The sequence below is a fragment of the Rissa tridactyla genome, chromosome 9 (assembly GCF_028500815.1).
Source record: "Rissa tridactyla isolate bRisTri1 chromosome 9, bRisTri1.patW.cur.20221130, whole genome shotgun sequence".
NCBI classification, from domain to species: Eukaryota; Metazoa; Chordata; class Aves; order Charadriiformes; family Laridae; genus Rissa; species Rissa tridactyla.
This window is the reverse complement of record NC_071474.1, coordinates 10,430,013-10,450,645: the sequence shown is the minus strand read 5'-3', so window position 1 is coordinate 10,450,645 and position 20,633 is coordinate 10,430,013. Positions and strand designations below refer to the sequence as shown.

Genomic DNA, 20,633 nt, shown 5'->3' with positions numbered 1-20,633 from the left:
TATGAAAGAACATACGCACAAAAGCATAGTACAGACAATTTTGGAGCAGTCATCTTTTGATCTTACCAGCATTTAATTGGTGTGGTAGCTCCTATAATAAGTATTATAAATACATACAAATGTAAATTACTCCTGTTAGCCTAACAGAAGTAGGATCCACCACATAAATAGGCACAATCTCTTGGCCCCTGGCAAAAACAGAGTTAAATCTCCTTTATTATGGAGATACTAGAAATATTCCTCCTTAAGTAGGAGGAAGCTTGAAATACACATGCACTTATATGGTAAAAATTTAAAAGAAGTGTAACAGTCATGCAAGTCATTTAACATTTGTGCTCTAAAAAAAGTTCTTTGTGCTTTACTACTGAGTGCTACTACCTTAGAATGTTAATCTGTCAGCAGATCAGCACACATGCTCACCAATGCTGATCTGCAAATCTGGTTTTTAAATACGGTATCTTACTTTAGTGAAAACCCAGTGTCCAGGTGATGATTCTCACTTGCAGGTGAGGGAGAAGTCCCATCTTCCTCCACAGAGGACTGGGACAATGTGTCCAGAGCTTCCCAGGCATTGTTTCCAGAAGAGACTGGAGACTGGGGAAGGCAAAGCAAAGATTTCATTAAAGCAGATGACACCTGGCTACTGATGGAATAGATTTTGCTACATTTTTCATCATATGCCTTCATCATCTCACAAGACTGAGTAGCAGTAAGTGGGAAGCTTCGTGATCTTAGGCTGTGTGCTTTTGCTACCGATACAAGACGGGAAGTTGCAATGTCTTCTGTAATTGAGAGACCCAAGGAATTTTCAGTGTTGCCATTGTTGCTTTTCTCTGAGCGAGCCGCAAGGACCTCCCTGGGAGAGGAAGATCTATCTAGGCTCTTTGTACCCATGACCACAGGTGACTTTGACTGTTGTTGGCTAGTTTCACAGGACTGGAGAAAGGCTTGGTTTAAATGGGCTGGAGCCACTTCTGACCCTGTTGCAGTGGGAGAGTGTTCTTTCTGGACTGATGGTTTCAGGCTAAACCGTCGGTGTATTTTTTCAGGTGACTGTGGAGCACTCAGGGATTCAAATGAGCTTATTCTTTGTTTTATTGATGATCCCCTAGGAGAGCCGCGGGATAAACTGGATTGCAGTTCTTTGCTGGAAATACTCTCAAGGTCAGGAGGACTTTGATCTGTCTGTGGTTTTAGATCTGAATTTGCTTTCCTCAGTCCTTTCAGACTTTGGCGAAACCAGGCTGGCTTAGGTGCAACAGGAGGTCCCTTTTTCACACTGTCATTTTCATCTGATTTTAGCACTTTTGAACCAACTGTTTCTGATTCTGATTTCTTCAGAACTGTCTCTGAGCTGCTTCGATTTTGATTCTCTTTGTTTGTGTTGATGCCAGGTTGCAAATCTAAGTGGACGTTGTCTTCAGTCATGGTAGGATTAAATAAGCTTTTTATGCAATCGGAAATTTTAACCCAAGGGTCTTCTGTTGTTGTATCAAGACTATAATCTACCCGTGCTTGTCTTTTAAGTATAGGTCTTTGTATTGATGAAAGCGGATTCCCTGTATTAAAGAAACATTGATTATAAACAGGCCTCCTTCTAATTCTCCTTCTTCATCCCTTAACTATGCATTGCTAATAATTCATTAAACTTCAATTTCATTCAGGCCTCCAATAGGTATTTTTTAAAGTTTCTTTAAAATTTTTTAAAATTCGGAACTCTTGATCTACAAGTTCCTATTCTTGACACTTAAATTAACTGAAAAAATAAGGCTCTTCTGTACTTATACACAAGATCCCTTTTCTAAAGGGCCTGCAACTTCTAAAGGTAACCGGAAATTCTGGGGTGCTGAAGTCATAACCTAGGCTATAACAGTTAAAATAGAAGGCTAAAATTGCAATGTTGTTTGCAGCCTAGTGAAAAGGTGGTGTTACCGTAAATTCTTTCAAAAAATATTTTTTCTCTCCTACCTTTATAAGTATATCCTGCTCTAAAAAGACTCTTCCATGAAGATCTTTGATTAATATTCATGCTTCCTTAAATTTGTGCAGGCATTTCCAGTTGTATTTTTCTAGTACGTAAAAACTTAATTCTAATGTAAGAATATTTTTTACATCACAGACAAATTAAGCATTTTAATACTAACCACGGTAGAGCTGAATGGCAGCAAACTTTTGTTTGTTCAGTTGCACAGATACTGTTATCTGCTTCAGTGTAAATATAAATGATATTTTTTAAGGCACCATTATTTTTTTAATGATCTGAGCCAGAAGTTACAGAATCATGTAACGGTATGGGTTGTAAGATAAAAGACCTCTTGAAATTGTCTAGTTTCCTTAACACTAAGTTTCCTTAATTGTGTCTAGCACAACAAGATGCTTATTATCAGTGGTTTGTAACATTGCAACACATGAGCCTTGAAACTATGCATAAAAAAGTCCTCTAGAAATGCTAAAACTAACCTCTAATATCAAATTTTCAATATAAATAAGCAGTTTCATCTGAAGAAATACAGCAGAAGTATACCTGTCCATTAGCTCTTTTTTACAATAAATCATCTATTATGCTGATTTCTTATAGTTTCTCCTTTTTTTCAAAGATTAATCAATAGTTTGAAATTTCATCTCTTCACCCCAAAATATACAGGTATGGGTTGATGTCTACATTTGAAGAGAAAGGTGAAGTCAGCTGGAGACCCATTTTGGAATCCAAACTAAATGCGAGGTTCAGCTGCAAAAAAAAAAAAAAAGTTCATGGAATTAAACATACCTAAGTTAGCTTTTCTTTCTTGATCTCTGCCCGCTGGACAAGCAGTTCTGTGTTCAGTATCACATGCTGTAGGAGAAGTGGTAAAGACACTGTGGGTTACATCAGTTTGATGTCCCTCTAGCATTGGTTCTCCAACTTCCTGCTGAACAAACAGGAAACAGAAGTGTGTCAGAATGTAATTATACAAACCACCCTATATATGAATCTGAAAAAACCCCATAGTTTCATTTGGTTTTAAACTGAAAAGAAATATTGAATAGAAATAAAGCTTTCACTTCTGCTTGGGACGTAATCCTCATGGGACTTAATTTATTTTGTATTTCAAGAGCACTGGCATGATATCTTTTTGGTTACACTTGTAAACAGACTATGAAAAGATGCAATTAACATCTCAAAAATTTAGTAATAAACTAGAAGACTGGCTACTATCATTTTCAATTTTTGTAAAAATCAGCCATTCAGTAGACTTCTGCAAACCAGTCAAGCAAATTTCCTCAAACTTCATATTAAACTCTCTTTTCTGTTGAAGCCTTTTGCCCTTAAGCACAAGCTAGACGTGTTAAATTATTGCTGCAGTTTCAGAGCTCTCCCTTTCTTGGTTTTGGCTGGAGACATAGAGTCAGAGGATTAGTTTGAGGTTTCAGTAAGTGCCACTCTCAATGTCATTAACACATGCTCTTGAACTACTTGGTTCCTTTGTAACTAGTGACACCAAGTTACATCTGCCCTGCTGTGACACTGAAAGTGCTCTCTGCTATGTAGTTAAGCTTCAGAATTACTAATAAGAACCAAAACCAAACTGGAACAGAGTGTGAAGGTCTTGAAACAAATGAGATCTATTACCGAAAAAATCAGTAATAGAACCATTTCTTAGTTTTTCTGTAATGAGGTGGTGTTTGTTATGCAACTTTCTTATTCTAGGAAAACCTTTCTCCATCCCCTGCTTACCATGGTCCTTCTTGAAAGTTGCACTTGTGTTCTGTTGCTGTTAAGATGTGGACATCAGACATTCAGTAAGTGAAGCAGACAATTTGGAAGCACTGCAAACATACAGTTTGCTCTTACTCTTTACTGATGGCAGTTATACCTACCTTTTTACTGATGCAGTTTAAAGCACAGTTGAAAATATCAATTAAGCATTCTTGGTTATTAAAAAGCAACCTTACAGTCTGCAGGACCCCCATTAAAAAATGTGGTATGCAGGCCTCAAACTGACTAATATGAAAAGTTTCAGGAATGAAGGTTAAAAAAAAATTTAAAACCAGTAATAAAACCTTCTCTTAAAGATCTGAAGTATATTCTGACAAGAAACCTTTTCTCCCAGGGACTTAAAAGAGCTATTGCCCTGAGATATACAGACTGTCTTACTAGAGGAAGTTATCTTCAGTAACAGAGTTTGACTTTTTTTAGACTTTATTAAGATTCTTCTTTTTTTCTCCTTATCATTTAAAATAAATGAGTACTGAAGAATAAGTTACATGCAGCGATAAGTTCAACAAGTACTTATCTCCATGAATTTCATTTCGGAAAGGTGATTTTCTAGTAGCTGTTGATCAATATGTTTCTCCTGCTCTCTTCTTAGGGGATGGTAGAAGAATGACCTTACATGAGGTGCTAAATTTAAATTTTCTTGGGTATTAACCTTATACATGACCTTCAGTCTCTGCTGTATTTTTTTTATTTTGATCTCTGCAGATTGGGATCTGAGGTGGGTTTTGTTTGCTTTGCATTGAGATCTGCTCGTTTCTGCTCGCATATTACTAAACCCAGGGGAAAGAGGTTTCATTTTGAACAAACCACAACTTTGTTTCAACACGCAGATCTCACAATCCCTCACACTCATGCAAATGTGAAACACCGTCTTTCTGTTCTATCTTAGATAAGACAGGGAACTGAAATTTAGTAACGTACAAATATACACTCAGTTTTCAAATACTGTAGGTCATCCACAAATATGTATGTGTCTTGCAATCTAAATGGGTTTATTTAGTACCTACTGGTCTCAAGAAATGTATATGAGCCCAAGACTACCTGCTGTACATAAAGTTAGTGCTTTCTTCCAATAGAAATCCACTACTGAAACGCAGAAATTGTTTCACAACTTCTCTACTTCATAAGTGATTGACTCTGTAAGTGTCGAGGTTAGGATCAACCATACCAAGCTGACACCAGAGGGTGTACAAATTCCAGTCCCAGCCCAGAGCACATCCCTGTTCCAGTCACGCTGGAACCAGAGTGTCTGACACCACCAGTGGCGCACGTTCACAGGAATGATAGTGACGGACTCAGATTCATTCTTGCTGCTGCTCTCACTGAGATTTTAACTCAGATTCCTTGATATGGAAGAAAATTTCCTTCAGGCACTTCTCTGCCTTCTGATTTTACTTTGAACATCACGTTTTGACCTAAACTGGCTTCACTAAGACATATACGTTGTTTTCAAAATAGAAGAGCCTCATCCCCTTTGCCCAGTCCTCACATATTTGTGCACACTTTCTCTTTCTCTCCTGCCTTTCTTCCTGCCATCATACAAGGTCATTTAGCCGTCATCCTTCCCCTGCCTCACAGATATGCAAATACAAGAAAAATTTTCCAAATTTTTCCTTACCTGAACACTTGCAGAAGGTGATACAGCCACTTCCGATACAAGGTTTTCTTTTCCATCTGCGTTACACTGGTCATTACATGTACAGTCCTGCTTAAAATATTTCCTCGGTGGAGGTTTTGGCTTTGATGATCTAGGCTTTCTAACGAGGATCTCTGATGATTTCTTAGTGTTTTGCAAAGGTCGACCTCCCTCACTGCAAGTAGGAGGGGAATTTCTCTCTGAATTATTACCAGACAATGAGTACAGGAGGCCAGGTTGTCTGGTAATTGGTACATCAATGCTATGTACTCTTGCTTTCAAGTCAGTCAGTTGGTATGCAGCACCATTATTACAGGAGGACCTGGGGTTGTAGCTGCTGTCACTGCTGGAGCGGGTCATTAGCTTCTGTGTCCTGCGGTTGCAATGCACAGCATTCCTTTCAATGTGTTTTTCACATGGGTGTCTTCCGTGCCAGCTCATTTCTAGTTTTTTAACACCTGTATCAGGAACATGTTCAAAATGTCTAATCAGATACATGCAAAGTGGTCACTTCAAAGATTCACTTCAAAAATTTGCAGCTAAGTACCATCAGTTCATGCAAAGGTATGATTTATACATTAAAGACTTGTAGATTAAAGAGTCAACAGTTACATTCTTGGACGGCAAAATAATGTTACATTTACCCTATACATATATATATATATATATCTCAGCGAGAGGAAGTTTGCACAAAAAATTTTGCTGGCGGTCAGACAGATGCGATCTTTTCTCATCACTCCAGTAACGTATCTTAGGAGGCACGTTAGCAATGCTGTCCTCTGAGGTTTCCTCCTCTTCCTTTCTGCTCTGGGTTTCTTCACTGTTACCAAGGATTCTAATACAGCAGGTACTCATCCTATAGATCTTTTAAGTCAAAATTACCATGTCTCAATGAATGCACTTATTCCCTTACCTTCAGTACTCCATTGGTGTTTCTCCTTTCCAAATCTGTTGTTTTCCACGGCTTGTGCAACAGCTTCTTTTAGCTGTTGCTCAGACACCTAGGAAATATCATGATCATGCCATTTTACTCTCATGAAATTGCTGTGGGGTGAGTAACATTGAAACATTTATTCCTTTCACAAAGTTTTCCAAGTCCCGCAAGTCCTCTAATGGAAAGGAATAGACCTAGTGATATCACACATCAGTTAAAGCTAAGTAAGTGCACACCATTATATTTTTATATATTCCAATATAGCCGAAGTATATCTATGGATGTGCTGTTTATATTGGTTGTTTAGGTAAAATGGAATCTTTCAAAGGTAAATGTTCTTTTGCGTATTTCACTAGAAGTGGAGTTCTGGATTTACCAGTATAAGGTAATTTAAGACTGCTTTTTTATGATAATTTATGCAACAATTTAAACTTGATAATAATTTATACTGTATTTGGTGTGAGGAAGCATTTTGTAGAAAAACCTTGCAAGAATAAAATATTTTACTTTAATATTAACTTAATTATGAATATTATCTGTGCAAGACCTAAATTTTAATTACTGAAAGACAAGTGTATAAACATTTCTTTCTTTTGGGGGGGTATGTTCCCACTTTCAATTTATTTTCTTATTATTGGGAATTCTTTCTTGAATAAAAAATATGTTTTGGTTTATTCCTTAAAGTTTATTTCTGTAGTTTCCTTATTCACAGAACAGAAACTCATGCGAGACTGTCTCCAGTGGTCTTTGAATCTTACGTGGTTATATTTAAGTGCATTATCTTAGGTTTGTTTGCGTGCAGCAATGCTTATAAAGAGATCACCATTTTTGTTATTAAAATTTTTCCACCTGTTTTAGATTAGCGCTGCTCCCTCACTTAGTTTTCATTCTCAATATGTGCTTTATTGAAAGTTGGAAAGAATACAGTGTGCTACCTGTGGTTCAGGGTGTCTGCTAATAATAATCTGTACTGCACCAGGATCGCAATGGCTTAACACAGCATAAACTTCATTAAGAGTCATATTTTGTACTGAAGCTTCATTAATTTCAATAATTTCATCTCCACACCTACAGAGATATTAAAAAAGAAAGAAGATGTAAACAAAACAGATTTTCTTTTTCTCCCAACCTTATCTCACCCACGTGAAACATACAAAAAGCAAATTCATGTTGTTGACCTCTAATTTGATCATCGATTAAACCATTATGCCTTTCTGTTTCTGTTACAGAAAATAGAATGGGAATGAGTTGTACATCAAGGTTTTTTAGATCTGCCTTATTGCATGCAGCCTTTGAGCTTTCTTCATGTTCAGCTACGCACACTTTGTGTCTGTGATCTTCCTGCTGTATGCAGCTCAGCTACTGTGCTTCCACCTACATCTTCCGTCCTTTTAACTTAACACTTCACTTTTCACATCTTTATGATCTGCCAGTGTTATTTAAGGTCAGAAAGGATGTTCTGTTTCTGCTACATATGAATAGCTTGTTAACAGAAAAATTCTAGTGACAAACTATTGTAATCCCACTGACTGCTAGACTGAATCTTTCCGGATGAAATCCAAACTTGGCCCCCATGGAAACTGATACTGCACTTCTCTATTCTGCTGCAAATACCCACGCACATTAAGAGGCCAACTGAAGGCATTGATTCATATCATACAAACTTTCAAATAGCGTAAGGCCACAGTTCTCCCAGCTAAAGTTTTAGACACGTAGAGAGGAGGGTTACAGGGCACCTAAAGTTAAATAGAAAAGCCTTCACTGAAAAATTCTAAATATGCTCAACACTACTAATCATAATTTCATAAATCTTACAAAGTAAATCTCTACATTCCCACTAAAGCTCATTTCACTATTGTGCAAGACAGGATGGAATTGGAGGAGTTTGTCAGGGAAAACCAGTGCTCAAACAAGCCAGATTATGCCATATGTTTGGGGTTTTTCAGATACTTTATCATTTGTAAATATTCTCCAGGAAGAATGCTATATGCTTGTCTAAGACCCATAAAGCTAGCCCAGCCTGGACAAGAGACAATAATTTCACTGGGTTGCTATATATCTGGAAATCCCACATATCCAAAATATGCATGCTCATACCCTCAGAATACCACATATGCTTTAAACCCCAAACTCCCAGAAAGCACTAGATTTCCTACCCAAACGGGTCAATAATAAACCCATAAAACAGAGCAATGAAAAACTTGTGCTATAAAGCAGACATTCTTTCTCATCCTACCTGAGTCTCCCATCCATATGCGCCACTGAGCCTGGTGAGAGGGTATGAATAAAAATCCCTGAAATGCACTGGAAGTAAGGGATGCTACATAACCCGATTCCAAGGCCAACACCTGGCTCTGAAAGAATTAATAATAATTAAAAAAGACATCAGAAGCAGTCAAAACAAAACATTGGAGAGACCTTTTTTAAAAATGTCTTCAATTTTATTATTTTTTCTGTACAAACCAGAACCCAAGTCTTGTGTTCATGAATGTTTCACGTTCAATATTCACTGCTGCTCCTACTGCTTTTTTCTTTTCTTTTTTTTCCCCTATTTTCCCCCCTCGTGATTAAAGTGAGTGCACACCAATAGTGCTTGTATGGTTCCAATTCCGATCTGTTTGCAATTCATTACTGGTGTGTCACAGACACAATGCAATGCAGATTTATTTTGCAAAATATCCATCATTACAAAAGAATTCAAATGACTTTACAAGGAGAGAGGAGGGGGGAGAACAAAAATTAAGGAGGAAAAAAACCCCAATCAGAAATTAAGGATGTGTGGGTATTGTTTGCTGTAACATCTCAATCCCCTTTCTGTTTTATATACTACAGCTTTACATTTTTTGTGAATTTACCCTCTTTGACCTGGACAATCGCTCTGACGTCAGATCCCATACTGTGTGTTTGGTAAATCATACCGTCACCTCATAGAGACTTTGTTTTACTTGTTGCTTTGATGTTCCCATACTTAAAAGTTTATTTCGTTATGCCAGTGGTTGTTTATAAATAGAAGATGACAGTTGGAGAGGAGGTAAAAGAACTACAAGAAGATACAGATATGTATTTTATTTGGTTTTAAGCCTTTTCAAGAATGAAATGAACTGCTTGCATAATACGGGTAAGAGTTGCATAATCTGCTTAATAATTGGTAGTTGTTGCCAAGAGGTTTACTTTTTCACGTGAAGGATATGAATGTGACTCTAATGTTTTCATGAAAAAAAAAGAATGATTGGCTCTTGAGGACAGATGGCATTCAAAATCCTGCTGTTGATAGATACTTGTTAGCACTAGCAGAGACCAAGATCTAATTTGCTATATTAAAAAAAAAAAACAAAAACAAACCCAACTTATTTCAGGAAGAATCAGGTTAGTGAGGAAAGATATTCAGAGAGAAAATAAGCAGTGTTTTGTCAATCATTGCCTTGTTTGACAGTGCTCAGTTAATTTTAGTGCTTACCTTTGTTTAGGGTAACTTCCATTATGACCCTGTCATTGGGCTTTGTAGCATTTAAGGAGAATGCTGCACTTTCTGAACTGAAAGAGCTATTTTCTTTGGTTATGCATGTACTAGAGCTCAGTGACTGACACAAGTGGGGTGACAGACAGCTGGAAGCAGAATGAGGCGTGCTGAAGCTTGTCCTGACTGTAAGTGTTAGAAGGCCCTTTTTGGTCTGCTAGAAAGAAAAGATAACGAATGAATAGGTTGGGTTCACATGCACATTGAGTGTAAAGACATAAATTGTTCTGGAAGGAGTGTGCGTAACCTTGAATTTTTGTAAAGCATCGTGATGTGTTAATCCATGCATGGATTCTCCATTCAGTTCCAGGATTTCATCACCTGTTTTTAAAGAGAAAAATTGTACTATGTTACTATTACTGTATTGTGCAATAAGTTACACGATACATGTACGGAAAAGGAGTCTTGCAAATGCAATAATGTAAAATGCAGGTGTAAAAGTCATTTATGGCTCATTTCAGCTTCACTTTAATCTGCTTTTAGGTATCATTCTTTGGGAATCTGGAGTGGGAAAAGGGAGAGAAGAGACGTTTCTCACCTTCTTGTAGCCTTCCATCAGCAGCAGCAGCTCCACTAGGAAAGATGGTTTTGACATAAATGCCTATTGGTCCATAAATGCTGTCTTTCCCTCCAACAATACTGAAGCCCAAACCCTAATTTATGGAAGAAAAACAGTGTGTGTGAGAGCCCATGTTCAGTTCTCATAGTAGTTCATTTGCAGTTTCTTCTGCATTACCTACATTAGCAGTACTTGTAAAGAAAGTAGTACAATCCATGAAAAAATAGTCAACCACGTGCCAGTAGTAAAAGCAAATGAAAATTTCAGTGGAATATCCTTACGATTTGCTTTTTGTTTGTTTCAATAAATTAATTCACTATTATAAACACACAGGAAGGTGTCTAAATTCGTTTTTTTTTCCCCTTGAAACAACAGGCAGCCTTGAGAGATTAATTTATCTATTCTCCTTAATTTCCTTTCCCATAAATGATATTAATAAAAAACACCATATAAGATCTTAATATTACTACTGATTTCAGGCACACAGATGGAGATTTCTCTCTCTTACCCTCTACCAAACAGAGTTAATGTGTATTGTAAGTTTCAGCAACACCAATAGACCTTTGTAGGGAAATACTTCTCATCTACTTATTCTTTGGCCTTTCTCCCCTTATATAAAAGTCAAACACTACCTGCCACATCCCTCAAATGAAAAGTGAAAGTGCTGATGACACCCTTGTAGACTCCCAAAATACAGGCAACAAATGATTATTTGATAAATAATGATGACACTTCATGGAACAATTTCTAAGAATCATCTCACAGCTTAAATAGTTATAATATTAAATATTTTAACTTAAAAGGTTATTAATGAACAAATTTAGAACCTTATTCAACAAGTTCGAAAGCTATGTGTTTAAGTTTATAACTTCTGTATTCTCTTTTTAAGCACCTTCAATTACATTACTTTTGTAGATGCAACTATCTTCTGTCTTTCTCTAGACTTTCTTATGGTTTTTGCAAAAGTTTATTGTTTTTTATTGAGGTCCTGTGTATTCCTGGTAGCTCTTGTTCTCCTTCTCAACAGAACTGTCCTTACGGCTCAACTCTGACTTGGAAGAAGCTCTAAGGTTTCTATGCTGGTGCAGCTCACAGATGACACAGAGTCTATGATTTCAAGCCTACCTCCAGCTGCCAAAACCGGTAGCAGCGAATGTCAGTGTTGGTGTTGCTAGCTTGATGGGGATGTGTTAATAGAATCTGAACACTGTGCTTCAGCAAAGAGATATTCAGAAGTTTATTAAGAAACAAGTGATGATAACTAATCACTCCTGGAAAAGACTGGATATGAATTGGCAATCCAGAAGTAGCAACCTTAATACCTGTACTCTCTTCCCTGCACTTTGCAGATTACATTTGTGAAATGAAGTAGAACTCTATGGTAAAACAACAGAGACCTCACCTTCCCTTGTCCTTTCATCAATACGATGTTTGAGATTACTGAAGCCTGTGAGACGCAGGATGTGTGCACTAACTGTGCTGTACTCAGTGATCTAGATGGCCTTGAAATTGCCTGTAAACATAAAAAAAAAATTGTTTTAACGGAGAACCAGAAATTCTTGGACATACATTAGGACAACTTGTTTATTTCAAATTTTCCTCCTTATAACTGATGGTACTAACGGTTTAAAAACAAATTATCAATTCTCTCAATCAGTTTGCACAGAACTGATGACCGTGCTGAGTAGTCTCGACATTTTATGCTGAAACAGACTTTTTCCATGATACATTCAGGAGTTAATGGCCTGAAGATAAATTTTTCTGATTTTGTCTTTCTTTAAATATTCAAGACTCAAAGTCTGAAGACCTGCTCACTGAAACTGTCCTGCAGTGACCGAACTAGATTAAAACTAGAATGTTGGCCCTTGAAGTGGTGCAGTGGTGTAGAAAGATATATTTGTGCTCTCACTTGATTCTCCATGCCAAAATCCCATTTGCAGCTATTAGGGGTCTTAAACAAGTATTATCATAATTTCCTCTAAGAACTGAACTAAGAAACAAGAAATTCTAACTTCTTCCCCAGTCTTGCCACTAAATAACTTTATATTGGGACATATAGAACCTGTTTTCAGCATTTCCTCAAAAATATGAATTAGTGCTCACAAAAGCTCTTCAGACTGTGAATTACCCTGCACTGCGTCCGTTAAGTCACCACATTGGCTTCTTCCTACAGCTGAGAGAGGTGAAGCGCATCCTTTATGTTTGATAACCAAGACAAGCAATTTCTCAGTGCTTGTCCTCCCTCCGTTCCACAGATGGTGGATTTCTTAACTCCAGCTTCTGAGATTTGACCCATTTTAATGAACCTTTAATGAAATGTTTAATGAGAAACCTCCTATTTGAACATGAAATTGGGTATTACAAACTAATTTAAGCAATGACAAAAGTCATTATCTAAAGCTAACTATACATGAAGTTCGGTAGGGCCAGAGTTAATTGCACTCATTACCAGTCCAAGAGAGTTCAACACTTTGTTTTTAATGCAGCAAAGTGAAACTAACCGGTGTTGAAATGTATGGAACATCAGCCAAAATTTCAGCTTCTGCATATGCAAAAAATAAGTCTCGATTTTGACATGAAAGCAAGATTATTCTTTCAACATGGGATTGGGAACATGGTTTAGAGGGAAATGTCTATTCCATACCAAAAACATATTCTCCAAAAAGTATACCTCTGCCAGATCAGTTTATTCTGCTGTGGGTCTTCTGAATCTGAAATTGGAAGTTTTCAAATTTCTTTTGCTTCTGGGTGTGGGGGGATGTACTTTGTATTTCTGCGTGTGGTGGGTAACGACACCCAAAACCAGGATGCAACTGAAGAGCCTCTGCCAACGGGCAGCATCTGCCCACACAGAACCTTCAGGCAGGAAGAGACCCAGCAAATCCCTCAGGGTCTGTCTGTACGGGTGTTGTTTGGTTGGGTTTTTTGCTCCATTTTGTCACCTCCTCACCCCCATTAGAACCTTAGGTCAGGCTGTGGTGCCCGCAGGGTGAGGGACTGCCCAGCAAAAGGCAGGGGAGCAGTGGTGAGATGCCCAGCCAGCCCTCAGGCAGGGCGGGAGGTGGCAGCTGAGTGTGAGGAGCGTCATCTCCATCTCCCTGCTCCAGGCTTGAGCCTGGGGACCTTCAGCCATAAATACCCACACCCTCTCTACCCTGCCCAACCTCCACTCTTCCAGCCTTTGGTGAATCACTTGAAATCCATCAGGAGAGCAAGAGACAGACAGTCTCTAGCCTACATTAATAGGATTGTTTAAATATGTCTGATTCACTGTGGGGAGAAAGGGGGCTGCCTCAGGCAGCTGGGGTCAGTGACTGCCAGCCATGAGGCGAGTCCATACCTGCTTGTGGCCATGGCTGGGCCAATGGAGGTGACTTGGGAGGCTTGCGGCGGTGGGGCCCAAGGCTCAGGCCGGGGTTTTATCGGCCATGTGCACAGAGCATCTCCACGGCCAGCGGCGGGAGACACCGGGGAAGGGCCTCTGCAGTGGTGAGCTCTGAGGTGGTTACCGAGGTGGGGCGAACCACACAGCAGGATTTACACACACTGTAAAACCTGCTGGGGTAACGGGAGGGAGAAGCTGCTGAAGAAATGGGGTTTTGCTGGTGCAGAGCCTTTCCCGCTTTCCTGCTCCTCGCAGAGTAGGGATGTGGTTAAAAAGCGGAGGAAGCAGGCATGCGCCATCTTCCCTGACAGGGCCTGCAAGGAAGGTAGGTTTTGGAGGGAAAGTGACTGCCAAGGTCATTGAGAGGTTCTTAATGGAAATGGTTTTGTCTGTTTTTCAGGTTGATTTCCTGTAGCACTTACTGGGGTTCTCCCACCAGAGCAGTCCAGCTGTTGGGAAAGAGATTTGCGGCTGGTGTGGAGAGCGTGGGGCTGACGGTCTCTGAAGGGCACGGCTTTCCGGGGCGCCACGCCGTCCATCTCCCCTGCCCAGTACGGGTTTACACCTGTCGGACAGGGGAAGAGACGCTGAGTTATTTCTCAAAAGTTGGATGTGTCTGCATATTCATTTTATGAGGTAAATGTTACTTAGAAATGTTTTTTCTCTTGTAAATCTCTCTGTGAGGGGAGTGATCTTTTTCAGTCCTCACTGTGGGGATGACCATTGACGTGAAATATAGTGAAAAGCAAACATTCCCTACCAAAAAAGCATTGGCCTGTTTAGAATACATCTTAAAAAACAGGAAATTGAATGCTTATGCACAAAACCCCTGACTGTAGGATATTGAGAATACAAAAGCTGATGCTTTGATATATCAGCAATTCTTAGCTGAGGATCCCAGACTAAATTTGGACGATAATTGCAGTTTCTTTCAACACTGCAATATCATCACACAATGAAGTGCTGTGCTGTGCACTCCCTGAATATTACAAGAGAAAAGATTACTTCTTTGCAACTTACTGGTGGAGTTACTGCGAGTCCGTTGACATGCAAATTTACTGTGCAAAAAGCCATTTTGTATTTCCAAAGGCCTTTCCTTACCGGTTGCCGTTTCCTAAAAAAAAAACAAAAAGAAAGAAAGGAAATAAATTAAAAAAACAAGCTAGTGCTATGCAAGAAATTCTTGAAAGTGATCTAAACTCAAAACCAAACTTTCTCCTAATTTGACTTGCACTAATTTCAGCCTGAATCAAAAAAACATGGAGCAAAATTAATTATTTTAAATAATTAGGATGATAAAGGAGAATGCAGGTCAAAAACTTTGCTATAAGCATGATTATAACTTGCCAAAGTAATAAGATAGAAATAGAGTCCTCTCTTTAGTCAAAACAGACAGAAAACTAATTGGACATCCCAGATGGTTCAAACAAATTCATATGTTGATATATAGATAAACTATAGCCGTGCTTGTTAATTTCTGGGATAACTGGTGCTTTTAGGTATTCTGTTTCCATCACCTTAGAAGAGTGCTATTTCCAAGAGGAAAATTCTTAAGCCCAGGTTTGCAATGGTGGATAGGTGTTTAACTTCTCCTGATTTCAGAGGGACAGTTTGTAGTCAAAATACAATGTGGGTGTTTAAAAACCTTTGAGGACTAGGCTTTAGTGTTTTCCAAAACTTCATCCTCTTCAACTTGGAAACTTGTAGTTGCTTTTGAAAATATGTACGCTAATTCTAGCGTTTAAACACTTGTGCATAAAACACTCAGGTTTCTAAATGCAGGTTTTTAGACCGGTTTGAAAATAAATAAATGATCCCATCTGAGTAACAGTTGATGTTAGGTATGATTTCTGGATGCGTATTGTTCCTGAAAGTCCTGCTTCTGTTGTGACATAGGGAATGACGTTGATCCTGAGGAAGTCGTCGTTAAAGGAAAAATAGTATTAAATACAAACAGCATATGGAAACTGATTGAAACACAGTAAAACTCAAAATATAAAAGGGGTTTGCTCAGTGATATTCTCCACGGGCTGAGAAGGCCACAAGAGCAGCATCAGAACAGGATCTACATGTCCTAATCTGTCTGAAGCCAACCAAGACAAACACTTTCTTCCAGAAGCCTGGTTTTAGTAGTGCTGTTAGGGGATACCTCAAGAACTAATGAATGGTAATTTTCCTCTTCGACAGCAGGTGGAGGCATTGCCAAGTAGCAAAATCCTGCTAGGGCTTTTAGTCCCATTCCCCTAGGGAACTTGTCAGAATAAGAAATGCAAAGATCCTTAAAGGGGCATTTTGAAAATTATTTTGCAGTGTTTCTTTTAACCAGATAGCTAACTTGAAAAGCCTTTGCTATTAACCTTTAATTAATTTGGTGCAGGCTTGTCTTAAATGCACAGTTTGCCTGGCTGCCTCTTGGGTGGTACTATGCTACAAATATTTAATACAGGTCATCTCCGTCCACTTAGGCATTTAAAGGAGAGAAAATAAACAAAAATCTTGGCAGAATCCAGCAGACGTCTGGGTGGGAAAGTTCAGTGCCATCCTAGAAAGAGGAGCACTCTACTCAGACCTGATAGCGGCTCCAGTCAGGGGTCTTTTCTCAGTCTATGATTATATCAGAGCTTTCTGTGTGACCCTATCATAGATAACAAGCAGAAACTGTCTTTTTTCCTTGATTATGAAGATCTGAAGCCTGCAACAAATCTCTGGCTGAGGTCTCTTGTTTTTAAAGTGGTAAATGTGTGGTAGGAGACTAACTCTGTCTAGTCATCAGCCTCAAGTTTCCTCCAGAATTTGCAAGTGAAAAGCATTTGGTTGCCATCTAGTTTGGGGTGGGGATGAGAGGACAAGAAGCCTGAAATGAAATGTGACTAATCCAATGAAATGGACTCTGAAAGAAAGACCAAAAGGGTTTTCCACCGAGAGATTTAGTGATGACCTGGGGTTGTTGACCTGTTAATGCTGCCTCCCTTCTCTCTGTAGCAGACTCCAGTAACATTCACTATAGGAATTTTCTAGCTTATAAATCCTAGATCCACAAAATGACTTCAGTACAGAGCCTTCTCTCTGGCTGGAAGGCTACTTCCCAGAGCCTTCTCTTCTCCAGGCTGAACAACCCCAACTCTCTCAGCCTGTCCCCACAGCAGAGGGGCTCCAGCCCTCTGATCCTCTTTGTGGCCCTCCTCTGGACTTGCTGTGACAGATCCATGTCCTTCTTATGCTGGGGGCTGCACAGCTGGATGCAGTACTCCAGGTGGTGTCTCATGGGAGCAGAGTAGAGGGGCAGAATCAACTCCCTTGACCTGCTGGACACTCTGCTTTTGATATAGCCCAGGATGTGGTTGGCTTTCTAGGCTGCAGTCGCACATTGCCAGCTCATGTTGACCTTCTCATCAACCAACACACCCAAATCCTCCTCCTCAGGGCTGATCTCTATCCATTCTCTGCCCAGCCTATATTTGTGCTTGAGATTGCCCTGACCCAAGTGTAGGACCTTGTACTTGGCCTTGTTGATCTTCACTGAGGTTTGCATGGGACCACCTCTCAAGCCTTTCCAGGTCCCTCTGGATAGCATCCCTTCCCTCCACCATTTCAACTGCACCACATTGCTTGGTGTCATCTGCAAGCTTGGGGATTTAAGGAATCTTTCCTCAAATCCACCTCTGTCTTTGCTTAACTTGCAAATGGAAAGTTAACATTGGAAGCCTATGTGTTTCTAAAAGGAGGGGCTTTACAGCCCTTGCTAGAATTTCCCAGGGCCTTGGCCTCCCCATAGTCTCTGTTTATCTGGGAAAAAGCTATGCTGAAAGTCACCAGAGTCTGACCACAAGAGGTTTGGGATTTCATCAGGAAGCTCAAAAACATGTTCTTCAAATGTCTGGTGCACAAATTCCCCTTCTCTCTCAAGTAAACGTTCTCAAATCACACCACCGTTGTGAGAGGGGACCGCTACTTTCATGCTTACTTTGCTAGCCACCATCATGTCCAACAGCCGCGTTGTTGGGTTAATGAGAGGTTCAGCCTCCCTGCTGGATGGATCTTTAAGTGATTGTCCATTTAGTGTTAACAGTTCATCCCTTGGGCTCAGGCGACCAACCCTTTAAAAAAGAAAAAAGGAACATGCTTGTATATAATTTTACAAAGAACAATATGGCACTATTGTGCTACACGTCTTGCTAGCTGAGGTGTCAGCTGCAATCATCCCTTTGCTTTGAACAGAACTGTCATGAGATGTCTTGATATGTGATGCACCCCATCCCCGCCAGGATTTTTTCCTGTTGCTGTTCTCTTCTTGCTAAGTCCTAGCGATCAATGGCTGCCTTTCCACATACAGCTTACATCCAGGCTAAAGTGACAGCATAGAATAGCCCAAGCCAGGCAAAATATTCCTCCTTTCTCACCATCTTGCATTTGCAAGTTGATCAGAGGCTACGCTTTACTCCCTTTCAGGAATTTTGGTTCACATTGCTTTCCAGTGGCCTTGCTATGCTGGTAACACCCTAATGACATTGCCCTTTAATAGGGCAACCAGGAAAACAGCATTTGAAAACGTCATGTTATATTCAATCTTTCATTCTTCCAGGGTTTATACATTAGTGCAAGTGAGAAGCATTAGATCCCTGAATGGTCACAGTTGTATTTTTCTAGAATCTAGACCTGTCTCTCCAACTGGAAGTGTTGTAAGAAATGTAAACATCATTGCCTTTCTCTGAAAAATCCGTGCAGACAACTGGCTCCCTAATAAGCTTGCTGACTCCATGTGTGCTGTACCTGTTTGCTGCACCTCCAGCAGGCACCTGGCTGCCCGTGAACCCTTTCCAGAGAGATGTGCAGTTTGGACTCCTAGAGAGCTTGATTCCTGAGCTTCTGTTCCCTGTGGTTGTACACAGCCTGCAGATGCAGCTGTCCTGATTCAGAAGATGAAAGGTTGCATGAAAGAAAATGTACCAAGGATGTTAAAAGTTACTTACAGTTATCTTGAGCCTTTTAAAGAAATGCAGAAAATGGTCTTGTTCTTAGAACGAGATTGCCTCCGAGTAGAACAGGAACAGGGCTTTAACACTGTGCAGTTGTAAAAGAATAATTGTATTACAGAGTCAGTGTTTAAAAGTTGTTTTCCTTAGGACTTCAGTGGCTTCTGGCTACAAGAGGGAAGTATTAGAATAGAGTGCCCCTTTACATAGAGGGGAAGAGAGGAGATAATAGACTTTTCATAGTAACTGGACAAGTTTGCCTATGCTAAGAAAAGACAGGCAGGAAAATAAACATATGCCATAAAAGGAAATACTCTGGAAAACAGAAGAGGTCTGAATGGAAAATAAGTGTATACAAAACACTAGAAGCTCCACCCCTGCTGCTGACTTGTTAAGTGGGGGCAGGGGAGCAGAGAAGACTGCAGCAGTGGAAGATTCTTTGTCCACTCCAGACTGGTTGAGGTTGCTGTAGTCTGTGTGTTGCATCTGGAGGACTAATTGTAAGCACATTTTTAATAGGGTTATGAATCATTAACATATGGACTTACAGAAGGAGAATAATGTCTTAAATCATATGAGTAAGTAAAGCAAAGAATGGATTGAGTAAGCACATCAAGGACGACACATTTGTCTAGGAAATACACTCCTGCAGCACTAATGCATGAACAATTAAAATTTTAAAGAGACAAGGACAGCTGGAAACTTAGCACACAATTTCTTTTCCATTTGCATAGTAAAACTCCTAATTCAAGTATTCACTCGTTTTTCTCCCACATGAACCCACCTCCTCTGCCCTCGACAGCCTCTCCATACTCCACATAGTGAAGGGGGCTCTCAGTGTATCCTGGATCCAGGCTTGCTCACGAGAGATTTGTATGGCTGAGGTATAGATTTCTGAAGGGGAGGCAAATTTCATATGTTAGGACAGGCCACAAAATATAGCAGTGGTCAACTGTCTGTATTGCTCCCAGGTCCTCTGGTCAGAGCGGGATGAAGTATTTCTAGTAATCTGTAGTCCTCTGACAGCACAAGGAAACCTTCTTCGTCATCAGTAGGGCTTCATTTCTGCCCTAAGCAGAGTTCCTCCGGCCCTGAGGGTTAGAATCATTATGCCCTTTCACCACAAATCAATAGGGATCACATCATACCTGACTGACAGCAAACACAAACTGCAAATTTTACAGCAATGTCAGTAAAGGTCATTATCTTCCAGGCTGACTGTTGAAGCCTGGCTCCCATTCTGAGACCTGCCAGAGTAAATCTAAGGCTGTGAATGAATGAAGTGTTTAACTTTGAGCCCTAGGCTCACTGCATGCTGAATTCAGTAGGCAGGGGCTATACTTGCATTGACTGACTTGTTAACTCTGTGGGTTTGCTTACATTCCAGATTGTCTGCCATTAATGAGGAGTGTCTGAATTTTACGAAGCCTGTTTTGTTCATGAAGAGTGCTTCTAGTGAGTAACAGGTAAGTGTATAAGCATGGATAGAATTCTATTTTAAACCAGTTCATTTGAACTCTAGTATTAGTTTTGGCGATCCTATATTTATTTTCCACCAATGGTAAAGATCTTGGGAAGTACGTACTTGAAATCAGGACTATGTTATGTTCTTTTTTATCTTATGGCAGTGCTTTGAATTCTTCGGCATGGTAACAAAAGAAAGACTAGAATTCCGATGTCTTAAAATTTCAGATCTTGTGTAGCAAAAAAAGTGAGCTACCTTTTCTGTTTGTTTGTATTGGACCTTTGTTTTAGGTATCAGTAAGAAATTACAAGTCAGATTCTGCATACATGAAGCATCCATTAAACTCAGAGGGTTTTCAACGGGGTAGTGTGCTTGTTCTAAAACGTGAGAAATGTAAGATAGCTATT

At 39.6% G+C, this 20,633-nt stretch overlaps 1 protein-coding gene across 1 annotated transcript in view; it reads right to left on the bottom strand.

Annotated features, from left to right (window-relative positions):
• IL16 (interleukin 16) overlaps positions 1 to 20,633 on the bottom strand; it is a 34,867-nt gene that overhangs the window by 6,220 nt on the left and 8,014 nt on the right. The window contains exons 2-15 of the mRNA XM_054214813.1: positions 18,559 to 18,695; positions 17,753 to 17,885; positions 14,809 to 14,902; positions 14,211 to 14,353; positions 11,806 to 11,916; positions 10,383 to 10,497; positions 10,092 to 10,165; positions 9,785 to 9,998; positions 8,564 to 8,681; positions 7,263 to 7,395; positions 6,307 to 6,394; positions 5,376 to 5,851; positions 2,768 to 2,909; positions 464 to 1,559 (exon numbers count right to left, since the gene is read on the bottom strand). Coding sequence (XP_054070788.1) covers positions 464 to 1,559; positions 2,768 to 2,909; positions 5,376 to 5,851; positions 6,307 to 6,394; positions 7,263 to 7,395; positions 8,564 to 8,681; positions 9,785 to 9,998; positions 10,092 to 10,165; positions 10,383 to 10,497; positions 11,806 to 11,916; positions 14,211 to 14,353; positions 14,809 to 14,902; positions 17,753 to 17,885; positions 18,559 to 18,695 — 3,074 coding nt within the window. The remainder of the gene's footprint in view (positions 1 to 463; positions 1,560 to 2,767; positions 2,910 to 5,375; positions 5,852 to 6,306; positions 6,395 to 7,262; positions 7,396 to 8,563; positions 8,682 to 9,784; positions 9,999 to 10,091; positions 10,166 to 10,382; positions 10,498 to 11,805; positions 11,917 to 14,210; positions 14,354 to 14,808; positions 14,903 to 17,752; positions 17,886 to 18,558; positions 18,696 to 20,633) is intronic.